This window comes from Vicugna pacos, chromosome 9 (assembly GCF_048564905.1).
Source record: "Vicugna pacos chromosome 9, VicPac4, whole genome shotgun sequence".
Taxonomy (NCBI): domain Eukaryota; kingdom Metazoa; phylum Chordata; class Mammalia; order Artiodactyla; family Camelidae; genus Vicugna; species Vicugna pacos.
The window spans coordinates 64,567,792-64,580,044 of record NC_132995.1 but is presented as its reverse complement, the minus strand read 5'-3'; the positions used below and the strand labels follow the sequence as shown (position 1 = coordinate 64,580,044).

At 43.9% G+C, this 12,253-nt stretch overlaps 1 protein-coding gene across 7 annotated transcripts in view; it reads right to left on the bottom strand.

Annotated features, from left to right (window-relative positions):
* The window catches only part of VAV3 (vav guanine nucleotide exchange factor 3), a 387,336-nt gene that overhangs the window by 186,035 nt on the left and 189,048 nt on the right, over positions 1-12,253 (bottom strand). For all 7 annotated transcript variants that reach the window (XM_072968102.1, XM_072968098.1, XM_072968101.1 and 4 more), the window contains one exon: positions 1,169-1,227. In XM_072968102.1, coding sequence (XP_072824203.1) covers positions 1,169-1,227 — 59 coding nt within the window. The remainder of the gene's footprint in view (positions 1-1,168; positions 1,228-12,253) is intronic.

Genomic DNA, 12,253 nt, shown 5'->3' with positions numbered 1-12,253 from the left:
ACTTCTGTAGGAAGTTGCCTAAGTCATGACCCATTTCTGAGTAAGGGTCTGTAGGGTGTCCTCCCCCAGGTCCCCGTGCTTTGTACCCAGGGACGGGGCTGCCCAGCCACTGCTGATCAGTCCTGTAAGACATGCTTGGATCCTTTCTTTCAGAATCTGAATGTGAGCTGGACACAGAAAAATGGAAGCAACAGAAGAGACACAGGTCACAGGGAACCATAATGGCTGAAGACTGAATTATGGAACCCCGAGAAAACCAGGTGAAAGATGAGACCCATTCTATTTCCACGTGGTCTGGCTGCGTGGCTGCTGAGACTTTCTGTATTTCTAACGTTACTAATAATGCAGCTTTCTGACTGATCTGACTTAACGATGCAGTATTTTAAGCAGAAAAGGTTTACACAACATCTACATCTACACTTCCACGCTTCCTGACTGCATAATGCTTCAGTGCATGGAGAGGGAATGATCTGTTTAGCCAATTTACAGTTGGCCAGCAGGGTTTGGACTGCACAGATCCGCTTAAATGTGGGTTTTATTTCATCAGTGAATACTACAATACTACACAATCCGTGGTTGGTTGGAACCACAGATGCGGAGGAACCGAGGATGCAAAGGGCGGACTCTAAGTTACTCTTAAATTTTTGACTGTGTAGATGATCGATGCCCCAACCTCCACATTGTTCAAAGGTCAGCTGTACTTTCAAGTTTTTCATTTGGTGCCAAACTTTCAATACACATCCTTGTACACATGTTTCATACTTGTCTGATTATTTCTTAAACTCCTAAAAGCTGTGACTTATTGCTATGGCCGACAGGATTTAATATGCAATAGTATCGTTTAAAATATTTAAGTAAGCATTTATGTTTACCGTGATGAATCACGTGTATAGCAATGTTAGAGGAAGTAAAAGAAAAAAAAACTATCAGTGACAGTCACCAGTGAATTGAGAACAATTTTTAGCCAATGCATCTTATTCAGGTCTATGAATAAATTCTTACTTGCTCAATAAATTTCAGACGTGTCCTGGGCCCTTATATACCAGGCACTCTGAATGAATGGGACTCGGTCCCCGTATGCACACTGCTTTACAAGCAGTAACCATTCGATAAATAATCATTTCATGGAACTGAGTGGGACCCATGACCCACCGAGAAACTAGCTTACCTGATTCCCGTGGCCAACGCTATAGGTGTGCGAGAAAGTCGTGATAATGTTTCTATTACCTGAAAAAGAGGAAAGTATTCATTGGACATGTATTTCAGAAAAAAACTTTTTTTTTTGGAAAAAGGAGTTTTACAATCTCATATTAACAATGGCAGCAGAAATGTAAATTTGCAGATGCCAACAAAGTACGGAAGGGGAAGAGCTGTAACTGAAAAGGATAAAAACCTGGGTTATAATTTTGCCCCTTTCACTTTATGACTCTAAACGGGGAACCAACCACCTGGTTTGCAGTTTCTGGATCAGTAAAAGCAAGGAGCTAGACAGGGTCATCCTAAAGGTCTCACATCTCCACTCCTCCACGATGAAAGATGAAGCTGCGTTGTCCAAAACCACAGCCACGAGCCACACAAGGCTACTTACATTAATTAAATGTTTAAAAACAAAAAATTAAGTTTCTAAGTTGTGCTAGCCACATTTCAAGTGCTCGGTTGCCACATGTGGCTAGTGGCTATGGTACTGGACTGCACGGACCCCAGACATTTCTGTTATCACAGAAAGTTCTACCGGTCAGCATTGCTGTACAACAAAGTGGTCTGAAGGATGGGCTCTCGAGCCGAACCACATGGGTTCTGATCCTGACTTCGCCATTTATTCGCCGTATTACCTCGGGCCAACTATTTAACTCCTCTGGGTTTCCGTTTTCTCATCCAGATACTGCCTATAATAATTAAGTTAGATTATTCATCAACAGTAGATTGTTATAAGAATTAAAAATACATGTAAAGTGTTTTAAATGGTAGCTATTCTTTATAATTACCAACTCTGAGAAAATTGCCGTATTCTGAGTATTTTCAGAAACAGAATTTCCTAAATTACCCTTGATTATCTGTATCTGTCTCAAAAATTCTTCTTGAAGATCTTCAGTACCTAGCCCTCAGGGCACCCTGTGGCAGCTTTACCATCAGTACCTAGCAAAGGTACCTCCTTCCCACACTGGTACCCGACAGCATCTCTTTCAAAGACTTAGTGAGGAAGCCAGTGAGCTTGTGTTTTTTCTCACGAAGTCTGTTTCTATGATAATAGATATAATTTGTCCTAATTCTCTAAGTAAACTTTAAAGAGGTTCTACTGAATAGAATAAGAATTTTTAAAAAAGGTAAAATTCTCTCCCCGGGTTGAGGTAATCTTCGAATTCTTCAGTTCGAAGACAGAAACACAAAAAGTAATGTTGCTAAGTGCTGCTCACAGCACCCTGCAGGAGTCCCGTATGGGTATCAGCCACACACAGACTTACTTATTACTGACCTCAGGAGGTGGTATGTTGCTGTGCTTACAAACCCTTCACTCTGAAATGAGACGCCCGGATGAGCTAAGCACACCTTTACCAGCCTCTATGCAATGTGGTTAAATAACCACCACCTACCTGCCTCATGGAGTCACAGAAAAAACTAAGGAAGATAATCCTCATGAAACGCTTCACTCAATAAATATGAGCTTTATTATTATATAAAGTTATTATCATATACAAATAAAATTTCACTGAAAGCCTTTATGCAATTTCTTCCTGGCTAACCTTGTTGAAGAGCAAGAAATGACCACCGAGATAAAACTTGATACCAATTAATTTCCATAATAAAGATAAAGCATCTTCAGCGAGTCTGTAGATTCAAAGATCACGAATGAACAAATAATAAATGCATCACAATAAACAGATTCAAGATAAAAAAAAATAATCATTTGCTAAATTTCTAAAAACAGGGACCCTGAGTGAAATCTCTAGCTGTTGGGGAGAGCCCAGAGTAATCTGTGGAGTCGTGTTTAGACTGTAAACTGTTGAATTTTAGCCTCAGCCTTATCCTGGGGTGGCACTTTTCTAAAGTCATGGGATGAGGTCAGCTTCTAGTTCTTTTTTCACCGTGGTCCCACAGTGTCACTACTCAATAACAAGAGAAACAGCAACAGCAGTAGCATCGTTATGTTATTTTACTATCGCTACTATTTACTTTAACCCAAGTTGAAACACCAGAACTATTCACAAGCCGTCCCTGCCCCCACGCAAGAATCTGTGGTTTGATTGTTTTCATACAATTGTCCACCAGAGGGAGCCAGATGACAGTCTATTATATCACTCCTGCATTGACTTTTTTTTTTTTTTTACTGTGGTATATATATTTTTAACTTTTTTATTGATTTATAATCATTTTACAATGTTGTGTCAAATCCCAGTGTAGAGCACAATTTTTCAGTTATACATGAACATATATATATTGTCACATTCTGCATTGACTCTTAAGTACAAACATTTCTGAACATCAACAAGCCGAAACCAATTCCTATTATTTACTTCACAAAATATTTATCTAAGTAAATATTTAAATATTAATAAAATATATGTAAAATATTTATTTTGTTACATAGATAGAAAAATAACATAAAATACAAATTCAGTGGACAAGACAGAAGGATAATGCATAACATGGTCATAAACTAAATCTCCCTGAGGACCATCACTCCTTTGTGCCTGTCTTTTTTGTACATCAAGTCCGTCCATTAACTCTAAGTTTAGCCAAAGCAAATAAAGACTGTTTGGCCAACGCAGTGTTTTTACAACAGTGTGTATTCTACAAAGGTGGAGTGTGTCCACATTTAGAAGGGACAGGTACACAAATTAACACCAGAGTCTCAAGTCCTCTGTGTGAAGAATGACCTGCCATTAGAAACGTGCATTCAAGAGTGTATTTACAAAAGAAAATATCCCCAAGGGCAGGAGGAAGGCTGTTTGCCTTGAAACGTCTTCATTTCTAAATTGTTGCCCCAAATAATATGAAATATGGATATTAACTCCCAGAGAGGGGAATAACTAGTTAGAATATTTGCAAGTTAATAGGCTGACAACCAGCTACTAAATCCACATCATGGATTTTCTTTCTTTACCTACATTCATCCTTTGCTTGATAAGAGTGGCATTTGTAATGAAATAAAAACAATTCCAGATGACATGAGTAAGAGTCACCATAGGAGGAGGGTGGGAGAGGTGGGCAGGGCTCCCTTGTGCTTGCTTGAGAAGGGAGGCTACCCCTCAGAATCTATGAAGGATCATTGGCCAAGTTTAAGGGAGACAGTAGGGCCCAAACTGCATTTTTAGAAGATCACTCAGCAAAGTGAAGGGCAGACCAGAGCAGAAGGATGTGGGAGACAGACAGAGGCCAGGAGACCCACCAGGGGGTTTCTCAATCATCCAGGTGAGAAACGAGAGGTCTGAACTCAGACAGCAGGTGTAGAGCCAGGGGAGAGATGGAAATGTGAGCAGCACTTAGCAACACTGGCTGCTGCTCTGTGGAGGCTGAGGCAGGAGGAAGAACCCAGGAGAGCCTGGACCAGCTGTCACAGCGTGGAGGGGCTGGCTCACCGCCACCCACCCGGGAGGCTCCAGATGTTCCAAGCAAGAAGTTCTCATTCTCTCATGTCCATCCTGAACTCGGCCAGGCTGGTCCCTACACAGAGCCTTCTCTGACCATCTCCCACCTCCAGTCTGGGTCCTCTGTGTCCCCACAGGACCCTGGACCTAACTCCACACTGTCACTGATTCCCTTATTTAAATATGTATTTGCTGTTTAAAATATTTCAAGGGTGTGGAGAAAAGGGAACCCTCCTACACTGCTGGTGGGAATGTAGTTTGGTGCAGCCACTGTGGAAAACAGTAATGGAGACTCCTCAACTGAAAACAGACTTACCATATGATCCAGCAATCCCACTCCTGGGCACATATCTGGAGGGAATTCTAATTAGAAAAGACACATGCACCCCAATGTTCACAGCAGCACTGTACACAATAGCCAAGACATGGAAGCAACCTAAATGTCCCTCAACAGATGACTGGATAAAGAAGTTGTGGTATATTTATACAATGGAATACTATTATGTCATAAAAAGAATAAAATAATGCCATTTACAACATGGATGGACCTGGAGGTCATCATTCTAAGTGAAGTAAGCCAGAGAGAGAGAAAAATACTATATGATATCACTTATATCTGGGATCTTAAAAAAAAGAAAGAAAAAGGAAGAAAAAAGAGGACACTAATGAACTCTTCTACAAAAGAAATAGACTCGCAGACATAGTAAACAATCTTATGGTTCCCAGGGAAAGGGGGTGGGAAAGGACAAATCTGGGAGTTTGAGATTTGCAAATGTTAACCAATATATATAAAAATAGATTAAAAAAACTATTATCTTCTGTATAGTACATGGAACTATATTCAATATCTCATAATAACCTTTAATAAAAAAGAATACATGTATGTATATGCATAACTGGGACATTATGCTGTACACCAGAAATTGACACATTGTCATTGACTACACTTTAAAAAAATTAGAATTCAATGATTTCAAGAAAAAAAAATAATTCAAAAGGACTCATGTTTGTCTATTGAAACAATACAGTAATACATAAAAGAAGTCCCCTACACTGCTCACACCTTCTGTCTAAAGGAGACTAGAGCTACGAGTCTGGTATGACTCTCGGCAGAATCTTATTTATTTTTCTTATTATTTTACGTAATGTGTTTCTATTATACAGATTTTCCTATGACATGCTTTCGTCATTTAACAATATATCACAGAGAGCAGTGCCAACACATAAAGATCCACTTTATTCATTTTGATGATGTGTAACATTCTGGTGTAAGTATACAGAACGTAAGGATTTAACCATTCTCTGGCCAGTGAGCTTTTTCAACATTTTGCTACAACAATGCTTCAGTTACCATCCTTGACAAGTATTTATTCAGTTGTGTGCAGGTATATCTCTCTTAGGAAAGATTCCTAAAGGGGAGGACTAGGTCAAAAGGTATAACCATTGTTCTTCAAAAAATCTGCACAAATTCACATACCCTTACGAGTGTCTGAGACCATAATACGGCATTCTAATGACCTGTTTACTTGTCTGTCTTTCCCACCCAACAGTGGAAAACAACTTAAGGGCAGAGAAATTGCTTCTTTGTTGTTGTTTTCCCATCACCGAGCTTACAGGAGAGCTCTTAACAACCACTTGACACAAAAGTATCTGTTGTTCAAACAAATGAATGACTAATACTTACCCAGGAAAACTGTTGTGAGGATTAAGGGTAAGACGTGCAAAGAGGGATGTAAGTCACGTAGCCTGCCACAAGTGAGGAACACATGAGCTCACGAAGATGCCCTTATAAACCTTAAGCATTAAGTATCAGCAAGAGTTGCTTACTCCTCAAATCCAGAGACACAGTGGCACCACCGCCATCAAAACTGCCCCCCAGTGATCATTTTTATTTAGTTTGAGCTCTGTTTTGACCACCCCCATTAGTCAGTTTAAAAGCCATGAAATAAAATCAGTTTGCAAAAACGGGATGGCAATATTGTACACTAATAAAGCCATCCATTTTAACTATTCTCTTCATGGGACCTTCGGGGGAATTCTCACTCTGCGGATCCAGCACGTTTGTGCTGCTGATAGCGTCAATTGTAAGGAACACAAGTCATCCGTGCAGAAGCGGTGTCATGCGGCTCCTTCCGAGGCCCGCGGTTAACGAGGCCGTGGACACAGGGAAGAACCGGAGGGGACCACGGGGACCACACACAGGTCTGCCGAGTGGTGCTCATCCACTGTGGATTTATCTCCTCGAGCTCTCTGTTCCGAAGTTTTCTCTCCTAGCCCTCTCCCTGCCCCAGTGGGAAGGCTATTAAGATTCCTGAACAGGGAGCTGGATTCCGGGAAAGGGACCCTTCCAGGAGGTGGGCTCTGCAAGGGGAATCAGGGGGCGGCGGGCGTGCGCCCCGAGTGCCGGACAAGCCGGGCGGCTGGAGAAGGGTCAGCAGCACCGCGGCATGAAGTGACCGTGCAGCCAGGGCGGCGACGCCACCACACCCGGGTTCCTGCAGGTAAGTGTCCTGTGACGTCAGGGAAGAAAAACCCAGGCCCTGGAGGACACGGTTGGGAGTGTGGACCTGGGAGGGCTGGGCTGAGTAATTCAGACAGAAGGACAGGCGGGGAGACTAGACGGGGTATAAGCCAGGGCAGCCAGAGACCTGGAATGACCCAGGGACCCGACTCGCTGACAGCGAGGCCTCATTCTAAACCCAACCAGATGGTGAGCTTCAGACGAACACTTCTTCTCACCTTCTCTCTCCTAGGAAATCGACAGAACTCATTATCTTAATTTTCTCTGCAATTCTAATTTCACACAGTAAATTATCCCATTAGGATACACTGCAGCTTGGCGTCATTTTTAGCAGCGTGTTTAGATCTTTCCTAAAAATACCTGGTTGGTGCTTTGAATACTGTAGAATGGTGCTGAAAAAACCCCTCGCACTTCTCTGGGAAAAGCAAAGCAGTACAAAGTCTTTGAGCAAAACATTACTTCCGTATCAGGAAGATTACGAACCCTGAGAAAGAAATCTGCATTGTTCAAAAGTGTAGAGTGCCTATTTGGGTTTCAGTGGTCCAAATTACAGTTTGAACAGGCCTTGATACAGATCAGAAATGCAAGAATTATTCTATGTGAATTATTTTGAGACTTCTAAAGTAAAACTCTGTAGAGAAAAAGAATCTCTCTTCAGGAAAGTCAGATGCTAGACTGGTTAGGAGTGCAAGCTTCAGAATCAGATATTCTGGCTTCAAATTCCAGCTGCCGCTCTCACTAGCTGGGAGACCACGGAAGAATGTCTCATACTCCTGTTCCCTAATGCCTAATACTTTTATCATTGGTAGATTTGGTCTTTGCGAAGCTCTTCAGAAAATAAAATGTGATATCTACCTCAAGTCATCATAGGAGACAAAAGAAAGCTTCCCAATGGCTGTGAATACATCTAATAAATTATGCTGTGCATTCACATGAACAAAGCACATGACGGCCAGTGTCTGTTAACAGCCGCCAACAGATGCTTAGCTGTCTAATTATAACATCATATTTTCAAAAAATGAAGACTGTAGATGGCAAACATTTTTCTTCTATTTACTATCCATTTTCTGCTTCTGTGTAATTAAGGTTTAATCCAAATAAATAAAAATATGCCTCCTGTTATACAAAAGTATGTCACAGAGAGCAGAAAAGAGAAGAGAGAATAGACAATGATGGGCATTCATCCTGCTCCCAAAATTAAGATCCCCAATATTCAGCAGGGACAGAGATGTTTGCCATGGGAGGGGGTTTGGCAAAACAGCAGAAGCCAACTGAATTTGACCTTGCTAATGGGAACTTTAGTGAAATAAAACAAAACAAACAAATATTCCATGCCTAGTCGGCTCATGAAGGTAACATCAGTAAGGACCAGAATTACATACAGCTCGTGTAGAATTAAAAGAACTCATAGAAGTGACAGCACAAAGGGCTGGGCTTCAGGAGACACGTCTGTCCTCCAAATCTCCATCACCTCCACACCTCACTGCCTCAAATAAATACAGAAATCTGTTTGTCATTTAATCGCAATTTCAGGACAAGTCCTTTAGCTGAATCCCTGCCTGCAACCATATGGCCACCCTTCCCAGCTCCATTCTACAGAGAAGTTCTAGAGCCATCACCACATTTCATTCAGTGATTCTTAATGACCTTAAGTCACAGAGCCCTTTGAGAATATGATGAAAGCTCTTGGTCCTTTCCTCAGGGAAAAAAAAAAAAAACTATGTGTGAATATATGTGTGTGTGTGTGTGTGTGTATAAATATAAATACACACATACACATAGATATATAAGTACACACGATTCTGCAGTTTGTCTCAAGAAATCCAGGGACCTCTTGAAGACGATTCATAGATTTCTTAGATTCACATTCACTCTCCTCCTTTGCCTCTAAGAAAACCAAGGCCCAGAAAAAATGAACTAGCTTGTCCAACATCAAAGAACCAACAGCCGCAGAACTGGCACCAGAACCCAGGTCCCCTCTCTTCTGCCCCGACGACTGCTCTTTGCAGCTCGCCATCCTGTCTACGAATCTCCTGCGTTTGCTCAGTGGGCACCCACTGAACGCTCACGACGGGCCAGATACAGCTGGTGAACTCCACGTGCCGAGGCTAACGAAATGGAGATGACACAATTCCCACTCTCAAAGCCCCCACCCTCCAGTGGGAGAGACCCCAAGGGAGGTGAGTGAAAACACAGGCCTCGTGTTGCAAAGTACACCCGCAGCCCCGAGGAGAGAACAAGGCTAAGGCTGGCTGTCGCCCTCAGCCTGAAAGACCAAGCAAGGGAGGCTCTTTGGAAGAGGCGGCCCGGGGCCACCCCACCGTGGGGGAGGAGCAGCAGGGAATCTCCCAGACCGTCTGCAGGTCGAGAGGCTTGATGGGCGAGACTAACGACCTCCGGCCCCACCCCCTCCATCATCACACACGCCGGGGTGAACACCTCACGCTCTAAGCAGGTCCACTTGCCCCTCACTCTCTGAGAAGCTCTTTGAAGTTGCCGTGTCCTGAATAATATTTTCCTTATTTGGTTGACAGTGAATAGTCTTCAGGTTCCAAGAGACAAAGTCAGTCAGCAAACCGTTCCTAAACCAAACAGACCTGCACTTGTCTCCTGAGGCATCTCCGCTACCACTGGGGTCTTTCTGTCTCTGACCCCACCCAGCATCCTTCCTCCAGCCCTGTTTCTGCTCCGCGTCCCCAGTGAGCCCACAGTCTCATTCCTCTCCCTCACCTGCCCAGGCATCAGGGAACTTCCCAGACTGGTCCTTCTCCCTCACACCCAGCCTATCAACTCATCCTTTTAAATTTCTCTCAGACCCAATTCCTTCTCTCCTCTGGGCTTCCGCCTTAGCCCAGGCCCTCTCTGTCTCTCGCCTCAGTTAAAGGATTGGCCCTCCCACTGGTCTCCTTGCCGTGAGGTTCCCTCCCTTCAAATCCACCTTCCACGTGGCTGCCACAGAGACTGCATGACTTGACAAAACTGTCCACCCGAGCACGCCACCATCACCACTGTGCCCACCCGGACATCAGCTGTCCACCCTCACGCAGAGATCAGACTCTTCAGCATGCACTCAAGACCTGTCAATTGATTGGATCTGCCCCTGTCCCCTTCCAGCCCCACCTGCCTACTCTCCCCACGTTTCTCCTGTTCAGTCCTAGCCGACTAGTTTGTCTACTGTGCTGCAGACAGATTTCAGAACTACAAATACACATTCCAGCAGATCATAAAACTCACTCTACTATAATTCACAGAGGTGGTTTCAAAATTAACACTTTCAGACTAAAGAGTCGGCAGAAAAAAGCAAACTGGTACCAGCAATGCTGATTTTCTCACACCACATAAAAAGGAGTTGTAACTTCTCATACACACTGTTCTAACCATCCCCTGGGCCCAACTACCAAAGCAGATGAAACCTGAAATCCATCAGTGCAGAGTTAGCCATCTGAAAGCACAGCTCTCTAGTTGGAAGTCAGAACAAACATAAACACTGCTTCTCCTAAATTGACACCAGTCCGTTAGGATGTGTTGCACTTAGTACGCAAATAATAAACAATTCAACTATTTGTACACAGCTATAAAAGGAATACTTTAGTTTTGAAAGTGTCATCATATTTGCACATCATTTCTGCCTTTACACGGAGAGTGGAGACCCAGTCTGCAAGGATTAAGTGGCAATTTTAGTCCGTTCGCTGCCATGAAAGGGAATTTAGTGTGGACCCTGTCGGTAAACCCCGATTACTCACTGTTCGATTACAGTAATGACTGCAGCTCAGCCCTTGAGGTTGCAGCAGTGTCATTACCAGCTCACTGAGAACCCTCTGTGGCTTTCACACAGCTCGCTTTAAACAGGTGAGTCCTATGTGCGAGTGTCAGGCCAGGGGAGAGGTGGTTGTTTATGTGATCAAAAATAGACTGGGAGACGTCTATGTGACTTAAGGGACGTGGAAAACACAACGAATTCTCAAAGTTAGCTGCAAATCATTCAGCTGGGTCAAAGTTAACATAATTTCCAAACTCAGCTCACTTTCAAAGTCACGCAAAGATCTCTGCTTCCTGCAGGCTGCCCACCTGGCTATTTCCACTTTAAAGGGTGCAGCCGCATGGAGGGCAGGAACAAAGAGGCAATGCCAGGATGCCAGACCCCTCGGTGGAGGAGAACATGGCTGAATGTTCGTATCCCCCCAAAATTAGCATTTTGAAGCCTAATCCCCACTGGGACAGTACTGGGCTGCGGGGCTTTGGGAAGTGATTAGGTCGTGAGGGCAGAGCCCTCATGAATGGGGTTGGTGCCCTTAGAAAGGAGACCCCTGAGAGCAACCTCACCCCTTCCACCGTGTGAGGACACAGCGAAGCGACATCTATGAACCAGGAAGCAGGTCTCACCGGACACCGAATCTGCCGGTGCCTTGATCTTGAACCGCCTAACCTCCAGCACTGTGAGAAGTACATTTCTGTTGTTTAAAGCCCCCGGTCTATGATATTTTGTCATAGTGGCCCAAATAGACTAAGAAAATATCTAACATCATCCCTTCTTTCCATTTGTTTCTAACCCTGTTTCTTCTTGTTCTATCTCCCAAACAGGGAAGGACAGTGAGTTCCAGAGATCAATAAATTCACCAAAGTCTGTGAGCCAGTCTGTACTGTGATGAGAATACCTGCCTCCAACAAGGGCTTCTCCCCTCTGGCTTGGCTGCATTTATCAGACTTGACAAGTCACAGGACAGCGCATCCCACGGTGGCTTAGCTCCAGACGGCTGAGGGCCGTATAAAAGTTAGAACTTCATTCGACAGGTCAAGAGCTAGGCAAGGTTTTTAAGGAAGGCAGTAACATGTTCCGATTTGTTCTCTAGGAGAGCTGTGCTGCCTGTTCAACAGATTAACCAAAAGAGAAAGAGACTGGCGGAGCGGAGACTAGGAAGGACAGACCACTGAAAATTCAGGCGTCGGAGCACGCGGCGCAGCCCAGGGCACTGCGACTTAGGGGAGGGGACACGGGCGAGGGCATTCCAGAGCATACTCAAGTCGGGTAAGACACACAGCTACGCGAATGTGGTTCTCAGAGGGCTCAGACCCGTTTCTCAGTGCTGGCTGCAAGTCAGAAACACTTGGAGAGCGTCTGAAAAACACCTAACTCCAGGCCTTACTG